The sequence below is a fragment of the Juglans microcarpa x Juglans regia genome, chromosome 1S (assembly GCF_004785595.1).
Source record: "Juglans microcarpa x Juglans regia isolate MS1-56 chromosome 1S, Jm3101_v1.0, whole genome shotgun sequence".
Taxonomy (NCBI): Eukaryota; Viridiplantae; Streptophyta; class Magnoliopsida; order Fagales; family Juglandaceae; genus Juglans; species Juglans microcarpa x Juglans regia.
This window is the reverse complement of record NC_054595.1, coordinates 18,409,162-18,433,656: the sequence shown is the minus strand read 5'-3', so window position 1 is coordinate 18,433,656 and position 24,495 is coordinate 18,409,162. Positions and strand designations below refer to the sequence as shown.

Here is a 24,495-nt window from a genome sequence, read left to right as displayed (position 1 = left end):
AAGTGACCAAAAATATATTTTTAGACCTAAATTGTAAATTTAAATTTGTGAATATGACCATAATTTAAAAACTAATAACATAGTTTTTAAATTTATTAGTGCATATTATTGCATTGGCCTCCTATCTAAAGGCCACATTAAGCTACATTGTAACTTGCACAAAGTAAAAACTATACTTAAAACATATTACTATATTTATATATAGGAAAACTAATGACATATATTTATAAATATGTATAACTATATATATTTATATAAAATATATATAAGTAGTTGGGGGGAGAGGGGGGGGGGGAGGCGGGTCGGGCCAAGGTCCTCGCTGGGGCTAGCCCACCCTTTGCCCCAGTTGAGATTTCTCCCTACAAGGTGGGGGCCTTGCCTCGTCATGGGCCGGAGAGGCGAACGGGGGCAGGGTAACAGGGTGTAGCAGTAGGGCCCCGTTGCCCACCCTTAGACGTGACACTGAAATGGCCAGTGTCACTTTTGTAATTCTATGTGCTATATAGCTGCTCTCTTTTGTATATAAATTTGACTTTGAGTTAGAGGGCCTCGCAATCCTTCTAGAATAGCTAACCACATGGATTACCTATCATAAGAAGTACCTTTTTTAAAAAAAAAAAAAATGAAACATCATATTATTCAAATTCAAGAACACATAACAACGAATTAATGCATGAAGGAGCCTCCATGTCTACAATCACATTAGAAACAAAAAGAGCATTTCGTGCTAGAGTGTGAGCTACAATGTTAAGATCCCTTTTCACATGGTGTATAGACCAATTGCCAAAGAACTGTAACTAGTCCTTGATATAACTGACAGGCAAACCTGCTGCTGACCAAGACTCATCTTCCCTTGTAATTGCTTGGACAATCTGAAATCACCTTCTATAAGGATTTTTGAGAGTCCCGGGTGCATCCCAAACTTGACAGCTTCTGCCAATAATGGATCAGGAAACATAGACTTGTTCTGTCTCATGGCTGCAGTAACCAGCCCATTCTCATCCCTTACTACGATGCCTATTCCCACTTTACAATTAATCTTGTCCATAACCGCATCCCAATTTATCTTGAAGAAATTCTTAGTTGGGGGTTCCAACTTTGAACCACCATATTGATTGAGCTAGATTGCTCAGGTTTCTGGGCATGTAGAGCCTTCATCATTTGCAGATTCTCAAGAGCCTACTTCACCACCACATTTGGATGTTTGAACTCATTTTGGAACACCACCATGTTCCTTCTATACCATATTCTCCTCGAGACCACAACCATCTCTCAAAATTGCTACACAGTACTTCAACCAAGTCCAAGAATATCCTCTCAGTGTGAGGAATTTTTTTGTAGCTTTTTAGAGCACTAACCCCAGATGTCCTGAGCAGCAGGGCAACTGCTTGGGCTACTGATTCCCCTCCCTCAAGACATATAGGACAATATAGCCTCTCCACCACTTTCCTCGTAAGAAGAACTTGGATCGAAGTTGATGTCTTTTTTCTTTTCTTTTTTTATAGGTGTTATATTTTCAACTGTCCAAGGTTGCGGGGTTTTCGGTGACGCCTTTAATGCTAGCCATGTTGTGAGTTACTAGGTAATTTAGAATTGCCAACCTTAGATATAAGTTTAGCCCCGACAATTCTCTTATACTTGTTTTAAAAAAATAATTTCGTCCTAAAAAGTTATGAAAAAATCATTTTTTTATAATGAAATTTATTATCTTTTAAATAGATTTACACGCTCAAAACCTGCTCAAATTATTTTTCATTTACAATATAATAAGTCTTATTTACTATGTTATATCTTTTGTTTTTAAGAATGTTTTTTTTTTTTTTTTAATTTTTTGTTTTCGCCAATCCAATAACTTTTATTAAAGAGTTGGACATAAACATAAATTGTAAGAGATAAATAATAGTTTGAGAGTGTTTTGAGATTAGATGCAGGTATGAGAGAATGGATCCCAATAGCTCAGTCTCTTGATATCATAGCAGAAAACCCTAACAACATAATAGTCTTTCACACAACTTCTGTCTTGGAAGAGAGAACCTATGCTATCCTCTCTCACTGGCACTCCATTGATATCGTAGCAGAAAACAATAACAACATAATGCAAAAACTAGAAAACATGCTAAAAAGAAGAATCTTAATGGACGAATACAGAATAGGAAATATAGAAAATATACCTACGGAAGTCATGATTAAAGAATGCAGAAAGATCTTCCTCTCTTTGCTCCTCACAAAATATCAAGTTCCAATGAGGCAAGCTAATGGACGTATGGAGAGGAGAGGAGAGGGGACCTAACCTCTTATGAATAGAAAACTTATAGAGTCCTCCCATTAAGGACTCAAAATTCCAATAGAGTCTAGAAAAATTCCAGAATAAGACCCTTAAACTTCCAGACCTACATACGAAATTTACCACAATTTAAATAGGATATAATCTTGTATTGCTAAGGTGCAATAAACCCCAAATGATCACTCAACTTAATGGGTTAAACCAAAGTACCATTGCGAGCTATATATATCTAACCTGTTTTATAAAACAGGTAATCAAATGAAGCCCATATTAAAAATTATTCTAACACATAATTGTTATTTCACGATTACACCATTGTTTTTGCATCAATGTTTCGCATTTATTTTTTCTAAACACATCATACGTACCCTTATTTGTTTCCTATCTTCAAATATACAAAATACCAACGATTCTTTCAGTTGCTATATATCACAGTTTCCCACCTATATTTCTCCCACTACACATAATCCACAACATACACAAACAGCTTGAGTACTGTCATTCCTCGAATAGTTGTTGGTGAAGATGGTTTCGCTCATGAGGGAGTTCTTGTTTATGGATGTTTGAGCCAAAATGCCAACGAGAGGAAGAAGATATAAGGGAATTCTTAACCAAGCAGGCGATGCAACGATCAAACTGATCTCACATTAACTGAGGTGTTGCTTCCTCTTTCGGAGAACTCTGCAAAGGAAACAGTGCAAGAACCATTAGGACCCAGGAGGCAATACCGGTGAGCAAGGATCAGCTTACGATGATTCTAAATTATCAAGTGATTGAACTCTTCAAATCAGTTTTTGTTTTCGAAGTTGTCTACCATAATCTAGATTCGTTCAATAATTTATGCCTAGTGTTAAGATATAATTTAAATAATTAAATTTATCGTTTTCCATCCGCTTAATTTTTTTGGACAAGTGGTGGTTTAACATGAATTTGAACCCTAACTATATAAATAAAACTATATCTATATTACTGCTTGCTTTATAAATCAGAAGAGTTTTGCAGCAGAGAAAATCTGCAGGGTTCACCCGAAATTTTTCAGCAATCCTATGCCTCATGTCACACATGTGGGCATGGATTCACCTTTTGAAAACTAGTCCTGTCATGCATCAAGGATGTGTGTATAGCAAATAGATTGCAATATTAGAGGATAGACAGAATTCTTTTTTTGTTTTCTCACCAGAGGAGTCCCCTTGGCTGCTCTTTCAGCCAAATAGGCACAGGGCTTGAAGAATTCTCCATAAATCTTAGACCATTCCTCCAATTTTGAATAAATGTATTTGGATCCGAGAGAATCGGCCCAGAACATGATGCCTCCCCTGATCAATTGCCCCCAACAGGTTTAGCAAGAATTGCATGAAGTTCAGAAACTTACATTAAATCAATGAAACTAAACAAACCTGTAGGAAGGGAAACCCATTCCCATAACAGCAGCAGCATCAAGGTCTGATGCATTGACTGCAATACCTTCGGCAAGGACTCGGCAGGCCTCATTCACCACGGGAAAGAATATCATCTCCACAATGTCCTTTTCTGCTAATTTCATTAGCTGTTTCCAAGTTCAATTAAAAAAAATAAGAAAAACTTATATAGAAGACTAGTTCATTTTACAGCTAGCAATATAATATTGTTCATAATACCCAGCTTGGTATAACAGGTGAGATGCCAAATTTAGATAATATATCAAAAACATCTATGTAATTATGTGTGTGGATGGGCAAGTATGTGCGCTCATGTGAGTGTACTCTGTGTGAGAGAGAGAAAGACCTTAGGGTCAATAGTTACACCATTAATGCTCCTCGACTTCTTAATATATTTTGCCAATTCAGGATCAGGGCTGGCTTTGCATTTCTCATTATACAAATAGAACCCTTTGCGCGTAGTCTCACCTGAAACAGAGTCCATGGTAAACCAAGAAATACTGAAAAGATTCATACTGAATTTGAATAGGTTTCTCATTTCACCCATTGTGTTAAAATAATCAACTACTTTTCCTCTCAAGTTTGAATGCCAAATTCATACCTTCTCTCTTATCCTCCTGCAAAAGGGGGATAAGCATTGATTTATATGTTCGCTCAGGAAAATTCTGAACAAATTGCATGCCAGTCGCAATTGCAACACCGAAACCAACCAGGTCAACCAATCTGCGGGGATAAAATAAGAAGTAAGAGCCAGTTAAAAGAATGATGATTTAGATCAAGTTGAGAACAACCACCAGATAAGATGACTGGGTCACAATATTAGATATTGATTAAAAACCTGAAAGGGCCCATAGGCATTCCGAATTTGGTAATGGCCCCATCAATCTCATAGAGATCTGTACCACGCTCGATGAGAAAAATAGAAGCTTGTGTGTAAGGGAAGAACATCCTGTTGACAGCAAAGCCAGTGCAATTTCCAACCACCACTGGAGTTTTCCCAATGTTTTTCCCTATGTCTAGCAAATCAACAATCACTTGGGGAGAAGTCTGCTTAGTATGAACAATCTCCAAAAGTGGCACGATATGAGCCGGACTGCATGAGAAGCATAGTGAAACAATTAAGCACAACAGATTGCAGATGAAAAACAATAGCAGTAAATCTTGTACTACCAGAAGAAATGAGCTCCAACAATACGATCTTGGGAAATTGTCCTATCTCCAATCAGGTTCAAGTCAATTGTGCTAGTGTTGCTGGCAAGTATGCAATGTGGTGGGCAATACTTTTCAAGATCACTAAAAATTTGTTGCTTTAGAGAAACATTCTCGATAACAGCCTGTTCCAAGGATCAACGGCAAATACTGAATATCTTTTTTTCCCTGGTTTCTGAATCAACAACAATGACAAAGGTAAACTAATGCATTGTGAACTACCTCTATCACCATATCCACATCTTTAAAGTTTTCGTAGTTGAGGACACCCTTGAGTAGAGAGACAGTTTTCTCAAACTTCTCTTGAGACATTTCTCCTTTATGCACACGGCTTTGCAAATTGGCTGGATGAAAAGGAATGCCATAAAATAAGATTTCAAACTTTCGAGAAACAAAAAACAGTTGTAAATTATCAGTAAAATAAGTCTAGCCTCACCTCTGACTCTATCAATCCCAGCCTCCAAAGATTTGTCATCTACTTCTTTCAGGATTACTTGATAACCACCAAGAATTAATGTCGTTGCTATTCCAGAGCCCAGTAGTCCTCCACCTAGGATAGCAATCTTATTCACTCGCCTTGGCACTAAACCCACGTCAGTAACCCCAGGTACCTGTTTTAAGGTTATATAAGAAACTGTTATAAGGTGGCTTGAATTCTGATTGAACAGTGCAAGTGTCGTAGGTTCGCTCGAGCGGAGGTTCACTCAGCTCGAGCGAAGTCAGACAGAGAGCTTCGCTCGACATTCGCTCGACATTCAGCTCGAGCGAATTCAGACAGAGAGCTTCGCTCGATATTCGCTCGACATTCAGCTCGAGCGAATTCAGACAGAGAGCTTCGCTCAAGTATTGCTCGACATTCAGCTCGAGCAATATCCAAGTCAGAGAGCTTCGCTCGACCCTCGCTCGACACACAGCTCGAGCAAATTCAGGCAGAGAGCTTCGCTCGTCTCTCGCACAACTGTTAGCTTGAGCGAAGTACAGAATATCTACGTTCGCTCGACACTCGCTCGACGTTCGCTCGAGCCAATGTTCACAAAAGTGAATTCTCACTTTTCCTATAAATATCAAACGGCGCCCCCTCTCATAATTCACTTCTTCAGAATTCATTTGAGTTGTTTTTAGTGTTTTCTTGAGAGAGAAGTCTAGAGTGAGTTTGAGAGATAACTTCCTTGTGAAGTTTTGTTGTATTGATTTGTACTCCATCTCTGTTGATAGTGAAATCTTCGATACCGACCCCACCAGTGGACGTAGGCTCGTTTTGAGTCGAACCACTTAATTCTTGGTGTTCTTTCTGTGAGATTGTCATCTATTTCTTTCGTTTTTAGTTCCGCTACTATACTTCGTGTTAGTCCTAGCTACACTTATTCCCAACAAACTGGTATCAGAGCTTTGCTCAGGATCTGGAGGGATGGCTATGGCTAAGTTCGAAGTGGAGAAATTTGACGGTCAGAACAGTTTCAGTCTATGGCGCATCAAGATGAAGGCTTTACTGCGACAACAGGGCTTGTCAAAAGTATTAGAAGCGTCAGTATCTGAAGATTCTCCGGCTCCTTCGAAAGAAGAAGAAGAAAAGGTACACAGTACTATTCTTTTGTCACTATCTGATGGAGTTTTAAGAGAGGTTGCTGATGAGGAAACAGCAATTGGTCTCTGGTCTGCACTTGAGAATCTGTACATGAAGAGATCTCTCACTAACCGGTTGTATTTGAAACAACGGCTATACACTCTAAAAATGAAGGAAGGTACTCTTATTTCTGAACACCTAGATGAGTTTAATAAACTCATTATGGATATGAGGAACATAGATATTAAGCTTGAAGAAGAAGATCAAGCGTTAATTATTTTATGTTCATTACCCACATCTTTTGAGAACTTTGTGAATTCCATGTTGTATGGTAGAAATACAATTTCCTTGGTAGATGTAAAGTCTGCTTTGAATTCTAAGGAGTTGAGGAATAAATTGAGTGTGAAGAACACTAATGAACAAGCTAGTGGTTTGTTTGTTAAGGGGTCCTCAAGCAGGGGTAGATCGAATGACAGGGGTTCAGAGAAGAATAAGGGGAAATCCAGGGGCAGTTCACAAACAACGTTCAGTAAGAAAAACGTCAAATGTCATTACTGCCATAAGTTTGGTCACTACAAGAACGAGTGTCCAAAATTGAAAAACAAAGAGGACAGCACTAGTTCATCTAATGCCGTTAGTGTTGCTGATGATAGGTCTAACGACCTAGATCTTGTTCTAGCAATAAGCGACTCCAATAGTCGCTTTAGTGACAAGTGGGTTTTGGACTCAGCTTGCACTTTCCATATGTGTCCCAAGAGGGACTGGTTCACTAACTATGAATCGGTCAACGGAGGTTCTGTTTTGTTAGGGAATGATATGGGTTGTAAAATTGCTGGAATTGGTTCAGTCAGAATCAAGATGTTTGATGGAATTGTCCGGACTTTGTCTAATATTCGACATATTCCAGATTTGAAAAAGAATCTTATTTCTTTGGGTACTCTTGATTCTCTGGACTATAAGTACATTGGTGAAGGTGGAGCTATCAGAGTCAGTAAGGGCTCTATGGTTGTGATGAAAGGAGATAAGACAAATGGTCTTTATTTCCTTCAGGGCTCTACCGTGACAGGTGCAGCTGCAGTGTCAGTTTCTGATGATCCAGATTCAGATGTCACTCGTTTGTGGCATATGCGGTTGGGTCATATGAGTGAAAAGGGAATGTCAATTCTGAGTAAGCAGGGTTTGTTATGTGATCAGAAGATAGGGAAACTGGATTTCTGTGAGCACTGCGTGTTTGGCAAACAGTGCAAAGTTCAGTTCTCTACAGGGGTTCACAGAACCAAAAGTTCTGTGGACTACATTCATTCTGATCTTTGGGGCCCATCTTCCGTCCCGTCAAAAGGTGGAGCTCAATATTTGCTTACGTTCATTGATGATTTCTCTCGGAAGGTTTGGGTCTACTTTTTGAAGCAGAAAAGTGATGTGTTTGTCAACTTCAAACAGTGGAAAGCTTTGATTGAAAATCAGACGGGCAAGAAAATCAAGCGACTTCGCACTGACAACGGTATGGAGTTCTGCGGAGGTGAGTTTGATGAATTTTGCAAAAATGAGGGTATTGCCAGACATCGTACAGTTAGACATACTCCACAGCAAAATGGGGTAGCTGAACGGATGAACAGGACCCTCTTGGAGAGAGCTCGCAGCATGCTTTCTAATGCAGGCTTGGCTAAGGATTTCTGGGCTGAAGCAATCAACACGGCCTGTTACTTGGTCAATCGCTCTCCAGCCACAGCGATTGGTTTGAAGACTCCGAATGAGGTATGGTCTGATACTCCTGCTGATTATTCAAATTTGAAAATTTTTGGTTGTCCTGCATATTTTCATGTTAATGATGGAAAACTTGAGCCAAGGGCAAAGAAGGGCATATTCATTGGGTATGCCAGTGGGGTGAAGGGATTCAGGTTGTGGTGTACTGATCCTAGATCACCCAAGTTTGTAATCAGTAGGGATGTCACTTTTGATGAAAAATCCATGCTTAGACCGAGGAAGGAGAATTCTGAGTCTACAGGACAAGAACAGGATGTTAGAAAGCAGGTGGAGTTTCAGGTGGAAGCATCACAAGGGCTGCCCAACGGTGCCCAAGATCATGCGATTGAAGATGAGCATGATTCTGATTCAAGTAGCGGCGCACAAGGTGAGCAAGACTACAGTATAGCGACTGGTAGACAGAGGAGGCAGATTAGACCACCTCAGAGATATGCTCATGCAGATATGGTTATGTATGCTCTTACTACGGCAGAGAATTTTGTTGGTCAGGAACCTTCCAGTTATTCAGAAGCTGTCAAGAGCGTAGAATCTGCACAGTGGTGCGCAGCTATGACTGAAGAGATTGAGTCTCTTCACAAAAACCAAACATGGGATTTGGTTCTGTTGCCAAAGAAGGTAAAGACTGTTGGCTGCAAATGGGTTTTCAAAAGAAAAGAGGGAATCCAGGGTGATACAGATGCAAGGTACAAGGCACGCTTAGTTGCTAAGGGCTTCAGTCAGAGAGAAGGCATTGACTTCACTGAAGTCTTCTCTCCAGTGGTGAAACACAGTTCGATCAGATTGCTACTAGCTTTAGTAGCATTGTATGACTTAGAGCTACAGCAACTTGATGTTAAAACAGCGTTCCTACATGGTGAACTTGAAGAGACCATTTACATGCATCAGCCAGAGGGATTCATTGTTGAAAACAAGGAAGATCATGTGTGCAGATTGAAGAAGTCTTTATATGGTTTGAAGCAGTCGCCAAGGCAATGGTATAAGCGGTTTGATTCCTTTATGATTGATCATGGTTATTTGAGAAGTAACTATGATAGTTGTGTTTATCATAAGGAATTATCTGATAAGTCTTTCATTTATTTGCTATTATATGTTGATTATATGCTTATTGCTGCTAGAAGCATATTTGACATAGGTTTGTTAAAGACCCAACTCAGAAATGAGTTTGAAATGAAAGACTTAGGTGCTGCAAAGAAGATTTTGGGAATGGAAATCTTCAGAGATAGGAAAGCTGGAAAGTTGTACTTGTCCCAGGGAAAGTATATTGAGAAAGTGCTTCAGAGATTTGGGATGTTTGATTCCAAACCAGTAAATACACCACTTGCTACGCACTTTAAGCTTTCAGCTTGCCTATCTCCTCAGACAGATGAAGAGGAACAGTTCATGGCTAGTGTTCCTTATTCAAATGCAGTTGGCAGCATCATGTATGCAATGGTTTGCACCCGCCCAGACATTTCACAGGCAGTGAGCGTAGTTAGCAGGTATATGGCTAACCCAGGTAAGACTCATTGGCAGGCTGTGAAATGGATACTCAGGTATTTGAGGGGAACCCTGAACTTTGGGTTAATATTTGATAGAGATGTCGATCTCAGTCCCAAAGTTACTGGTTTTGTTGATTCAGATTATGCTGGAGACTTAGATAAAAGAAGATCATTGACAGGTTATGTTTTCACTCTGTGTGGGTCAGCTATTAGTTGGAAAGCAACACTGCAATCCACTGTTGCTTTATCAACTACCGAAGCAGAGTACATGGCAGCAGCAGAGGCTGTTAAGGAGGCCATTTGGTTGAAAGGCTTGGTCAATGACTTGGGTTTACAACAAGATAGGATCTCAGTATTCTGTGACAGTCAGAGTGCAATACATTTGACCAAAAATCAAATGTATCATGAAAGAACGAAGCACATTGATGTCAGGTACCATTTTCTCAGAGAAATTGTTATAGAGGGTGCTATACAGATTCTGAAGATTGCTACTACAGAGAATCCAGCAGATATGATGACTAAGCCAGTTGCAGTATACAAGTTCAAATTTTGTTTGGACTTGATTGGTGTTCGCATTTTGTTATTCCCGTAAGGGATTTGGTGGTGGTGGGATTGGTTTTGTGGTCGGAGGTTTTTTGGTGTTTTGGCAGAGTTCAAGCCAAGGTGGAGATTTGTTATAAGGTGGCTTGAATTCTGATTGAACAGTGCAAGTGTCGTAGGTTCGCTCGAGCGGAGGTTCACTCAGCTCGAGCGAAGTCAGACAGAGAGCTTCGCTCGACATTCGCTCGACATTCAGCTCGAGCGAATTCAGACAGAGAGCTTCGCTCGATATTCGCTCGACATTCAGCTCGAGCGAATTCAGACAGAGAGCTTCGCTCAAGTATTGCTCGACATTCAGCTCGAGCAATATCCAAGTCAGAGAGCTTCGCTCGACCCTCGCTCGACACACAGCTCGAGCGAATTCAGGCAGAGAGCTTCGCTCGTCTCTCGCACAACTGTTAGCTTGAGCGAAGTACAGAATATCTACGTTCGCTCGACACTCGCTCGACGTTCGCTCGAGCCAATGTTCACAAAAGTGAATTCTCACTTTTCCTATAAATATCAAACGGCGCCCCCTCTCATAATTCACTTCTTCAGAATTCATTTGAGTTGTTTTTAGTGTTTTCTTGAGAGAGAAGTCTAGAGTGAGTTTGAGAGATAACTTCCTTGTGAAGTTTTGTTGTATTGATTTGTACTCCATCTCTGTTGATAGTGAAATCTTCGATACCGACCCCACCAGTGGACGTAGGCTCGTTTTGAGTCGAACCACTTAATTCTTGGTGTTCTTTCTGTGAGATTGTCATCTATTTCTTTCGTTTTTAGTTCCGCTACTATACTTCGTGTTAGTCCTAGCTACACTTATTCCCAACAGAAACGATTCTCAGGAAATCAACCTCAGGAAATAGGACTCAACCAATGAGTCATGTCTTTTGCAAAAGGTATGAAACCTTCATAAATGTGGGGATTTATCCAAGCTCCTGACTTACGATTTACAAGGACAAGAACTACCAATCTGTAACATGTCAAGCTGAACCTTAAATTTGTGATTTTCGACCTCAACCCAACTTTCCAAAGACATAGGAATGTAATTAATATTCACCCGTAAGCCACCCACCCTAATGCTACAAATAATACGAGCCTATACCAACATTCTAGTACCCACAATGGCTTCGAACTTTCTTAATCTGTTATTACCTTAATTCCTCTACTAATACTTCATAAGAAGTAAACTGTAGGTATGTCGACTAAACTTCCATGAACAGGTTTCAACTCTAGAAGAACCAAAGTTCGAAGTATATATACATGATCAAGTAAAACAAGAGTCATAAATATACCCCAAAATGGGAAAAAAAAAATCTTCTGGCAATAAAAACAAATGAATTTTCAAACCTTTGACGTTCCACTCTGAGCAAAGAAAATGTGGACCAAACACTTGGAAGTGTCAGAATACAAAAGTTCCTGAAAAGCTTCAGCTTCCTGCCAAAATCAGACAGCATGCATCAAGAAGTTGCATATATATCACTGTTTCTTTTACAAGCGAACTAAAAGAATGGTAGAGAGACAAAGTCGACCTTCAATAGTCCAGCTCGGGACCGGAAACTATACCCTCTTCCATGACATCAATGCAAACCAATGGGTGCTGAAGATGGGGAGCCTGTTTCTGGGCCCGAGCTCTGGCAGACTTGAGTATTTCCGTTGCTTCCCCAAGGGGTTCTATTTTGTCTTTCTTGTAAAGAGAAGCCACCCATGGTCTTCTTCGGTCCAAGATGTCGAGGGCCCATCGACGTGCAGTGCTTACCAAGTCGTCAGGTGAGACGACGGCATCCACGAGGCCCCAACTGTAAGCTTCGTCCCCTTGGACTAATTTTGACGTCTATTTAATTAAGCATGCACAAACCCCGAGGGGTGGAGAGAGATTATATAAAGGTAGGAAAATGTTAGTCGAATCTCTCACATTTTTAATTTATTTTTTTACTTAATTGTTAGTGAAATTTTGTAGAGTTAATATTTAATCTTTAAGTTATAAATCAGGATCTATGTTTTTGACTTTATAAAATTGGTATTTGAATTAAAAAAAAAAATTGTATTTTTGTTCTAGAAAATATGTAGATTTTCACATAGTATTAATACGTAACGTGTCAATTTTTGATAAATTGAATGACATGATATTAATGTAAAGTGTAGCTAATCAATATTATTGACACGTGAAAATCCAATTAATTTTACAAAAATGAAAAACCTAAATTTCGATATATGAAAACATGGTATTAATTTTGTAATTAACTCAAAAAATGAAAAACAATCACAACATAGATATTACCAGCATCATCCCAAGTGCCTTTGAGAGACCAACAAGACGTGGAAGTCGCTGTGTTCCTGAGTATTCATGATGTCATGAGGATGTTAGACATAGGTGCAGACTAATATATGGTGGCATTTAGCGATAGAGTATTGATACACGTAATATTATTTCACAATATATTTTACAATAATGTTATAAGATAAATGTATTTTGTTAAAGTAATCTTACTTTTATAAAGTGTTTTATAAAATTACCTTTCATTTAATACATTGTTGTGAAAAATATTATGTATAAATCATTTTTCTTAGCGATATACCTACATTTTTTTTTATATTTAATTTATAATTTATTTCTAAATAACAAATAAAATCACGATACTTTATTAAAAATAAATTTTAATATTAGAAAATTATCCTCTATTTTTTATAAAATTATAAATTTATAATTTTTCTTTGACAAATAATAGATCGAGAATTTAAAATAGTCGTGACTAGCAGCTCGTACGTACCCCCAAGTCCAGGAATTAGTCCAAGCGTCAGTTCAGGCAACCCTAATTGTGCAGTGGGAGTTGATATTCTAGCATGGCATGCCTGAATATGATCATCATGATCCATCCATCCATCCACCAAAACAATAATCAAACATCATGATTAACACAACGTACGTGTGTGTGTATGTGTGTGTGTGTGTGTATATATATATATATATATATATATATATATATATATATATATATATATATATATAGTACGTAGGTAGGTATTATACAGAATTAACAAGCTTCGAATACCATTGCAGTCTCTAATCCTCCACCTATGGCAAGCCCATCAATGGCAGCAACTGAAGGCTTTCTCGCAGCTGAAACAAATTAATTAATTATGCAATAACTCAAAATAAACGAATATATATTCAACGCTAGCTGATGATTGATATTAATGGGGACGTACGTCCCACTCAAAATTCCATATATATATATATATATATATATATATATATATATATATAGGCACCTTCGAAAATGTCAGTGATGACCTCGACAGCCATATAGCCAGGCCTTTGTTCTTTCTCCACTGAAAACACACCACGGAAATTAACATCATTTAATCGGGAAACATTTTTACTCCTAGAATTAATGTACAAAATAAAAGATCAACGGAAAACATCTATATATATATATATATATAGATAGATTGATATTACTGTTTCCCCCTTGACTTCCTTCAATAGCTGTAACATCAAAGCCACCACAGAAATTTCCCTTTGCTCCTGCATGCTCCAAATATTACAATATATATACGTAAGAAATTAGGGTCGCTAGCTCCAATATATCTCAATCAACTCCAATATGCTCTATATATATATATATATATATATATATATATATATATATTACACTCACCTGTAATGACAATTGCATTCACATCATCTCTTCTTAATGCCTCCTCATAATTTTCTTTTAAGCTGCGAAACACTGACACACAGAGACAGAGAGAGAGAGAGAGGGCAGATCAGCGAGAGCAAGCTAGGTCGCCTAGCTACATCAACATTTCATGATCAGGTTAATAAAAACTCCAATATCGAGCAATTGCTAGGAAAATTTCAAAATATCAATCGTGTGTGTGTGTGTATATATATATATATATATATATATATATAGGGAGTACCCCAGAAACTGAAGTTCCCAATTACTAGAGTTTTGAGAAAGTTCACACAATATCATGTCTCTCCTGGAGAAAAATATAGAAAAAAGCGCAAATTAACTATCCCATATATATTGATTCCTAAAAAAAAAAAAAAAAACTATCCCTATATATATATGTATGTATATGTGTGTATATCAATCCATGCAATTTCTTTTGCGATCACAAAAACGTCCTAAGAACAAATTTTAAAAGGTACAATTTACGGAAATTAATTTTGAGAATGCATGTTTGCATATTTTTTAAGACTTTTGAAATAAATTATTTATTGGATTTTGAAAAATTAGCTAATAGATGCACAGAAATTTTCTTTCAGATATGACTTGTATTGAAGTTTGCAAAAATTAATATATAAAATTGAAAATTAGTTGTTTGAATGTAATTTTATTATATGATTTTTTTACTTTTCACTTAACTCTTTAAGTAAATGATTGAATGAAAAGTCAAAATTTTAAACTAGAAAATTTGATAAGAATAAAATTAGATGCTTGGATTGATGATTTAAAATAATAATAATAATAATAATAATAATAATAATAATAATAATAATAAATAAATAAAATAAAAAAGCTTGACATTATAAATTAAAGCCCTTAACCAAACTGCAGGAACTATTAGCTTGACATGAAATGCGCAAGTGAGAAAAGTTTCTTTATTACAAGATATTAGAACATGCATGCATGTGGTCATCATCTAAAGTTTATAAGCAAGAGGGCATGAGAACCATTATTAGGGCCGGTTTCGGCCCCCAAGATTTTCAAATTTGTTTAAAAAACTAGTTTTTTAAGAGTTTTTTATTAAGTAAATTAAATTAAAAAACTAGATTTTTATCTTTTATATATATATATATATATATATATAACTTCGCCCCCAAAACTAGAGCACTTTTTAGTTCCGGCCGGGCGGCCAGCCCTGTAGAAGGCCGGCGTTGATACATGATGATAATGGTTGTTGTGATCATAGCCCTCCCGTCAGCTCCCAACTCCATTGAAACAAGCAGGACAGGAAGAGTCGACCCATAATTAAACTGTGCATGCAAATCATGTACTAATTGTGACAAGAGACGAACATGAAAATTATCTCTTATTCTGTAAAAATGGAATATATATATAGATATGTGTGTGTGTGTGTGTGTGTGTAACATATATCAAAGTTCTAGATCTGAAAAGTGGGAAAAAAAAGTAGTACCATCAAAGGAGAGGGAGTTAACAGGAGGATTGAGAATGGTTATGAGAGCCACCCCATCATCTCCTACCTCCATTGCTATTCTTCCATCTGCAATACTACTGCTACCCATTATATATGTCTCTGCTATATACAATACTGCACAATCTCTCTCTCTTTCTCTCTCTCTCTGGGCAAAGAGCTCAAGCTATTACTCCTAGCTGGTGCTCGATCCTTAGTTTTAAGAGCGGCGCGTTGACATTATAAGCATCCGATGAGGACGGAGTTTGATGCCCGACCGACCACTCAGAGAATGCGATGTACTAGGGGTACGCAGGAAGCCCAACTTAGGACTTTTTATTTTATTTTATTATTTCAAGCTGACGTAAAACGACAATAAGCTGAACAATATTGAGATATGAGATGAGAAAATTTTATTATTTCAAGTTGACGTAAAACGACAATAAGAGTAATTTTTTTTATTAAATTGAAATATAAAATGAGATGAATTGAGATGATTTGTGAGTTAAAATTTATAAATAATAATAAATAATAGGCATGAGATGGTCGTAACTTATATAAACTACCTGCCATTTTTAATCAAATAAAAAATGGCAGTCATTCACGTTTGGTTCCGACAGGCCACGAGAGTATTCCAACTTCCAAGGATTTTTTATTGAGAGGTGCAATATAATATATATATATATATATATGTAAGTATTTTTTAAATTTCTTTAAATAGTTAAAAAAACTCACAAGACTATTTAAAAACACTTGCTCAATAATTAACTTAATAAAATGAAAAAATCGATGACTTTTGTTGAGTTGCATCGTCAGTGTTTTATAATTCATTGACAATAAGAGGGAATCATTTTCCTTATGTTTTATTCACAATATCAGGTAGAATTAAATATTTTAAAAAATTAATTTATATTATCTTTAATTTTTTTATCAATATAACAAAAAATCAAGAGAACCATGATTAAAAAGATAATGAATAATATTTATATATATATATATATATATTTAATTCAGAGTAATATTTATATATATTTTTTTCCACATTGCAGACAGCCTTACAGGTTTCATGTATTTTAGTTGAAAGGGATGCTCTAGTTGTTTTTCCAGAAGAAAACAAAACTGAAAGATCTCAGAAAGCAGTGGGATTGGCTGATATATATGTCGCCTGTTGTCTTTTAAATTTAAAAATATTAAAATATGTAATGTTAAATAAATAAAATAATGTAAATTATTATTAATATTGTTCACTGTATCGGTGAGATTTAAATAAAAATATGTCATGATAATTTGAACAAATGCATGTCTCTTGGGAATATGAGCCTTAACTACTTACCAACCAAACAAAGGGTTGTGCCTTTTGGTGAATTAGAAATATTTTCAATGTATTCTCTAATATTTGAGAAGTTGTGAAGTGTTCATTTATTTTAATTGTGACTTTTCACAAGTATACATTTCATTTATATGTTATGACTTTTCACAAGTACTATCATTTCTTTTAAATAAGTTATGACTTTTTATAAGTATCATTTCACTCCAGTTGTGACTTTTCACAAGTACTTTTTCATTTTCTATAAATAGGGAACCTCACCCATAAATTTATTCACTCCAAATTCTCTAAAAAAATTAGAGAAAAATTTTCTTCTTCTTTTTGTCTTTCTATCTTTCTTTAGACTTTGGCTATTTTAAATCGGGTTTGAGAATTTCCCTTTTGTGTGCACTGATAAGGAAATTAATGGGAGCGATGTTATTGTATTGTGGGAATAGACTGTCAAAAAACCTAATGCATATTTAAATTTAGAGGCAGCAAAATATACTCTAAAGAAAGTGTTCATCACAATATGCCTCTAGTTCTCTCTTTTTAATTTTTTTTATTATTTTATATATTCTCAAATTTATAAAATATTTACATGTAGATCATTTATTATTTAAAATATTTCCAACACCTCCAACTTGCAATTAAAACTGGTGAAGATTATCTTTGTTGTCCACGTTTGTGCCTAAAAAACTCAATAGTCCAAAGTAGGGTACTGAAAATAAGAAAAAAAATAATAATTTGTGTCGTTTTGTTTGTTGAATGGGATGTTGCAAGTCAAAAACAAAGACAAATATATTAATTTTTGGAATTAATTTTTAAAACGCATGCCATGCTTTACGGCTAATTGGGGGCACCATGAATGCATGTAGTCAATCGAAAAAGGTGACACTAGGGCTCGATTTGTATTCGTAAGTCATCTCAACTCATCTCATTACTATTTATTATTATTCATCAACTTTAACTCATAAATTTTACTACTATTCATAACTCATCTCACTACTATTTACAATCCATCTCAACTCATCTCAACTCATCTTCAAATCCAAACGATACCTAAATGTTCTTTGTTGTCGGGTAATTGTGTTTGAAAGTCCATGATTGAGCTAAAAAAATGGTTCCTTTTCTATCACTGCCAAAACGAACAAGATTTTATCAAAACAAAATAATTAATCTATTGAAATAGTATCATTAATTGAATTATTTATTATTTTAAGCTGTGCATACATCTTTTTTATTATTCTTATAATAGAGTAATCTTAGATACACTTTAGAATATACAAAGTTTGGGCACTATTTCTAAAAAACAGTGAACCCTATATTAAAAAGTGAAATTTTTTATGAGTTTCAAATTTATTGACTTTTCTCAAAGAGAATTGTGAAACTTGTATATTATAAAGTTGTATTTGGCATTGCTCATTCTAATTTTAATAAAGAAAATAGTAAGGATAACAATGTTTCTTGTTGACTACTTAATTATGTTTTGAACAAGTTAAGTAAGAATTATATATAATCCGTCCATTTATTTTAATAATGTATTTGTTGGAAGCAAAATATTATAAGTAAATTTTTACAAATTTTTTCTTTGGATTGCACTAAAGATTTGTAGGAGAGAATTTTCATTTTCTAACACTAACAACTTGATCAAAAAGATTTTGTCAAAACAAAATTAGTAATTTATCATAATTTCTAGCAGCATTAATTTAATTTAATTGTTTGGAAAATGCTAATCTACCATCCCCTTTTGACTACTCAAACTTACCACTGCCACGTCGCTAGTTATTTAAAAAACAAATGAAAAATGATGAAGGAAATACGAAATGAAACTCATATGCCTTCTCGTCACCTCCTAATAGAGGAATACCCCACATTGAGGCATCTGAAGCTTCAGAAGCCAAGAGCTTGTCCTTGAGCTTGCAAAAAGCTTTCTTTCCAGAAGACTTGAGATTGGAAATGAAGTAGGTGTCCTCTTTGAAGGAATGAGAGTGAAGCGTGGCGGCCTCCATGAGTATGGTTACAAAACTAATTTTGAAGGGTTTAAGGGATGCCTCTGAGAGGTCTTGGAGGTATTTTGGATGGAGGTGGGTGATGAGGTTTCCATAAATAGGGTTGAGTATGATCCAATAGTTTGTGTTTGTAATAATAATGCAGTGGAAAGGAAACTGGAAATGGTGGTCAGCGACGTGAAAGCTCTATCCCTTTCTGTTGGCACCCAAAATGGTGGCCGACAACATTAACTAGTGAGGGACGCGAGCAGACGGAGGCTAGTCATCTCGTCGGTTTTGTGTTTTGTTTCTTTTTTTAATAAGTAGACACGTGGAACAGTAAGATAGAGCGACACAGTAGCATCTCTCTAATTGTTTATCAAAAGATGCCCATTCATGTTTTCAACTTTTTTAGAAAATAGTGATGATTACAATGTTACTTCTATACTATTCAAATATATATTGAACAAGTTATATATTGATTATAAATCCATCATCTATTCTAAAAGCACTTCTTGAAATAAAATATTATAAGCAAATCTTTACTACATTTTTTTCTCTTTGGGTTGCAATAAATACTTGTAAATATTTATCTTTCTCTAATACTATATGTTGATCTAATTTTCCATTAAGATTGGATGCCAACAATATAGTTGAATGGCTCACGAGAGTGTTTGGACGAAAGTACGAGACTCATATGCTCATATTGAATAGACAATCTCTCTATGAATCATTATCCAATCTCCACAAATTGCTATGTTTTTCTGTTTTTCATGATTCTTGTTGTACATAACTGTTAGACTAGCTATACTTTTCATGTATGTACTTTCCATGTATACTTCTCAAACAGCTACCAACACAGTTGTACATACCTTCTGTAAATTCTATATAAATGCCAATATACAAGTCATGTGAGGTGCAGGCTATTCACATTTACATGGTATCAAGAGCCACTCAAGGTTTTAGTCAAAATGGCTTCCTTTTCAACCACCTCAATTCCTCCTGTGGACAATATGTCCTCTCTTGATTTGTTTTTTACAAAAACCAATCTGCCTGAGATTTCTATCAAATTAGCTTCTACCAACTATCTTTTTTGGAAAGCCCAGATAGTTCATGTTCTTCAAGGACACGGTCTCCTCGACTATGGTACAAACGAAGTGCCTTGTCCTCCCACCACCATTCTCAGAGAAAATGGTGCTTGGAATCCAAACTCAGTAGCAGCAACATGGTTGCATCTTGATCAGTTGATTCTCGAATGGATCAACAGTTCTCTTTCGGATATTAATCATTCTCAAGTAATAAATTGTAAAATGAAAGGTGATGCATGGGAGGCACTCAAAACTCTGTATGATCAACATACAAGAAATCGTGTTCAGTAGATGCGTGGCGAGTTGCAGGCACTCACCAAAGGCTCCTCTTGTATGGAAGAATATCTGTACAAGGCGAAAGCTTTAGTCCTTTCTCTTTGTGGTGCTAAGAAATCAATGGAGGATGAAGATTTTATAATTTGCTTGCTGCGGGGTTTAGGACCCGAATTTGATCTCATTGTGGTTGTCATTAACGCTAGAGACACATTTCCACCTCTTGAAAATGTCATTAACAAATTGAGAGATTTTGACGTCTGCATCTCCTCATCCCGTGGCTCTGCAAATTCTGTTGTCGCCCTTAATACCACTCATACCTATGGTTCTAAACCACGTGGTGCTTCAACAATCTCGTGCACGTGGTCTCATTTTCCTGGACATGGTCAGCATTATCGTGCCCGTGGGAGTGGCAAGCCTTATGACAGGCCTTCTGCTAGACATGGCCAACAGCCTTAAACTCGTGGTAGCAGTAGTCGTGGCTTTGCTCATGATGGACAAGTCACACATCACTTGTTTTCGGAGCAGTGGTCCGGATCATGAAACGAATAATTGTTGTGCTTCTGATGAGGAAATGGACCAATACTAGACAAACACCACCAAATACAGGGCGAGTAGTTACTCCACCGAATTAGAGGGCAGATACCCAGACCAAAACTACTCTACCATAGTAATTATGATAGAGTACTTTTTGAAATCCATTTGCACCCAACCACTTTTCAGCCTTTTGGTAGTTCCACCAACTCTCAAGTTTTGTTCTTGAGGCATTTCTTGTAGTTCAAGTCGATGGCACCATTGATGAAGCGTGGTACCCAGCCACAGGTGCCAAAGAACATATGACTTTCACTCAAACTAAGACACAAGGTACTCTACCATACCAAGGAAATTATATGGTTATGGTCGGTAATGGTTCTCACATCTCTATTTCTGGTGTTGAAAATTCGTATGTGCCTGATATGAATCTTATCTTGAAAAATACTTTTATTATTCCTAATCTCCAGAAAAAATTACTTTCGGTCTCTCAGTTTACTACTGACAATAATTATTGTTTCATATTTTATTTGTGGGGATTTCTCATCAAGAATTTGAGGAAGAACCAAGTACTACTTAAAGGGCTTGTGGAGGACAGATTATACCCCTTGTGTTTCAAGTCTCCTATTGCATCTCCAGTTAATTTTGTGGCAAATAAAGTGTCTGAGCATCTATGTCATGCTCGACTCGGGCACCGAAATATTCGGGTCCTTCAACCATTGTTGCAATTTCTTTTCACTTTGATTTTTGAAAAGTCAACCAAATTACCTTTCCATGTTTGCAACTCTCATGTTTCATCATTTCTTCACACAATACATACAAATGTATGGGGCCCTGTGCCTATTACCTCTTCTGATGACTTCCGTTTTTATTTAGTAATTGTTGATGAGTACTCGCACTATATTTGGTTATTTCCTTTGACTAGAAAATCGGATGTCATTTCCATCTTTCTCAACTTTCTTACATTAATAGAAAATAGTGAACCCTATCTTAAAAAATGAGATTTTTTATGGATTCCAAATTTATTCACTCTCTCAACAGGAATTGCGAAGCTTACTATAAAGTTGTATTTAGCATTGCTCTTTCTAATTTTAATAAAGAAAATAGTGAGGATAACCATGTTTCTTGTTGACTACTCAATTCAGTTTTGAACAAGTTAAGTAAGCATTATATATAATCCATCCATTTATTTTAATAACGTATTTGTTGGACACAAAATATTATAAGCAAATTTTCACAACTTTTTTCTTTGGATTGCACTAAAGATTTGTAGGAGAGATTTTTCATTTTCTAACACTAACAACTTGATCAAAGAGATTTTGTCAAAAAAAATTAGTAATTTATCGAAATTTCTAGCAGCATTAATTTAATTTAATTGTTTGGAAAATGCTAGTCTGCCCTCCCCTTTTGACCGTTCAAACTTACCACGACCATGTTGCTAGTTATTTAAAAAAGAAAAGAAAAAAGAAAAAAGATGAAAGAACTACGAAATGAAACATATCTACCTTCTAGTCACCCCTTGACAGCGGAATACCCCACATTGAGGTGTCTGAAGCTTTAGAAGCCAAGAGCTTGTCCTTGAGCTTGCAAGAAGCTTTCTTTCTATAGGACTTGAGGTTGGAAATGAAATAGGTGTCCTCCTTGAAGGAAGGAGAGTGGAGCGAGGCGACTTCCATGAGTGTGGTTGCGAAACTAATTTTGTAGGGTTTAGGGGATGCCCCCAAGAGGTCTTAGAGTGGGGTATTTTGGATGGAGATGGGTGATGAGGTTTCCATCAATGGGGTTGAGTATGATCCAATGGTTTGTGTTTGTAATAATAATGCAGGAGAAAGGAAACTGGAAATGGTGGTCGACAACGTGAAAGCTCTGTCCCTTTCTATTGGTGCCCAAAATGGTGGCCGACAACGTGAGTGAGGGAGGCGAGTGGACAAAAGCTAGTCCTCCCATCGGTTTTGTGTTTTGTTTCTATTTTTTTTAAAATAGTGATGATTTCAATGTTTCTTCTATGCTATTCAAATACATATTGAACAAGTTATGTATTGATTATAAATCCAACATCTATTCTAAACACACTTCTTGAAATAAAATATTATAAGCAAATCTTTACAACATTTTTTTCCCTTCAGGTTGCAATATATACTTGTAAATATTTGTCTTTCTCTAATACTATATGTTGATCTAATTTTTCATTAAGATTGGATGCCAGCAGTATAGTTGAATGGCCCACGAGTGTGTTTGGATAGAAGCACGAGACTCAAATGCTCATATTGAATGGACAATCTCTCCATGAATCACTCTCCAATCTCCACAAATTGCTATGTTTTTCTGTTTTCCATGATTCTTGTTGTACATAACCATTAGACTAGCTATACTTTCCATGTATGATTTCTGTACTTTCCATGTATACTTCTCAAACAGCTATTAACTTCTCAAATAGTTGTTTACATACCTTCTGTAAATTCTATATAAATGTCAATATACAAGCCATGCGAGGTGTGGGCTATTCACATTTACATGGTATTAAGAGCCACTCAAGGTCTCAGTCAAAATGGCTTCCTCTTCAACCTCCTCGATTCCTCCTATGGACAAAACATCATCTCTTGATTTATTTTCCACAAAAACCAATATGCCCGACATTTCTATCAAATTAGCTTCTACCAACTATCTTCTTTGGAAAGCTCAATTAGTTCTTGTTCTTTGAGGACACGGTCTCCTCGGCTATGTTACAAATGAAGTGCCTTGTCCTTTCACCACCATTCCCAACGAAAATGGTGTTTGAAATCCAAACCTGACAGTAGCAATATGGTTGCGTCTTTATTAGTGATTCTCGTATGGATGAACAATTCTCTTCTGGATAGTCCTCTTTCTCAAGTGATAAATTGTGAAACGGCACGTGATGCATGAGAGGCACTCGAAACTTTGTATTATCGTCATACAAGAGATCGTGTTCTATGGAAGAATATCTGCACAAGGCCAATATTTTGGCCCTTTTTCTATGTGGTGCTGGGAAGCTAATGGAAGATGAAGATTTTATAATTTGCTTGCTATGAGATTTAGGACCCAAATTTGATCCCATTGTGTCTGCCATTAATGCTAGAGACACATTTCCACCTCTTGAAAATGTCATTAACAAATTGAGAGGTTTTGACCTTCGCATCGTCTCATCCCGTGACTCTGCAAATAAAATTGACACCCTCAATACCACTTGTACCTCTGGCTCTAAACCACGTGGTGCTCAACAATCTCGTGCTTGTGGGTCTCATTTTGCTGGACATGGTCAGCACTATCGTGCTCATGGGAGTGGCAAGCCTCACGAGAGGCCTTCTGATGGACGTGGCCAGTAGCCTTAAACTCATGGTAGCAGTAGTCGTGGCTCTACTAGTGGTGGACAAGTTTCATGCATCACTTGTTTTCAGTGCAGTGGTCCGGATCATAAAGCAAATAATTGGTGTGCTTCTAATCAGGAAGCGGACCAATACCAGGCATTGCTTGCAGTTCAAGCCGACGACACCGTTTATAAAGCATGGTACCCAAACACAAGTGCCAAGCAACATATGACTCCCACTTAAATTGAGACACAAGGTATTCTACCATACCAAGAAAATGATATGGTTATGGGTAACGGTTCTAACATCTCTATTTCTGGTGTTGAAAATTTGTATGTGCCTGATACAAATCTTATCTTGAAAAATACTCTTATTGTTCCTAATCTCTAGAAAAAATTACTTTCGGTCTCTCGGTTTACTGCTGACAATAATTGTTGTTTCATGTTTTATTCGTGGGGATTTCTCATCAAGGATCTGAGGAAGAACCAAGCACGACTTAAAGGGCTCATGGAGGGCGGATTATACCCCTTGCGTTC

General features: G+C 36.6%; 1 protein-coding gene across 1 annotated transcript; it reads right to left on the bottom strand.

Moving 5' to 3' along the window:
* Positions 1-2,580: 2,580 nt before the first annotated feature.
* Positions 2,581-23,709, bottom strand: LOC121245805 (glyoxysomal fatty acid beta-oxidation multifunctional protein MFP-a-like). The gene is made up of 19 exons (XM_041143676.1): positions 23,694-23,709; positions 15,448-15,534; positions 13,959-14,030; positions 13,760-13,825; positions 13,570-13,629; positions 13,350-13,417; positions 13,068-13,149; positions 12,578-12,633; positions 11,839-12,130; positions 11,647-11,744; positions 5,348-5,522; positions 5,134-5,255; positions 4,873-5,036; positions 4,541-4,795; positions 4,304-4,425; positions 4,049-4,170; positions 3,682-3,830; positions 3,462-3,600; positions 2,581-2,965 (listed from the first exon to the last, which is right to left on the bottom strand). Exons 1-19 carry the CDS (start codon positions 23,707-23,709, stop codon positions 2,927-2,929), a joined length of 2,184 nt encoding a protein of 727 aa, XP_040999610.1. The 3' UTR covers positions 2,581-2,926.
* Between the last annotated feature and the right edge of the window lie 786 nt (positions 23,710-24,495).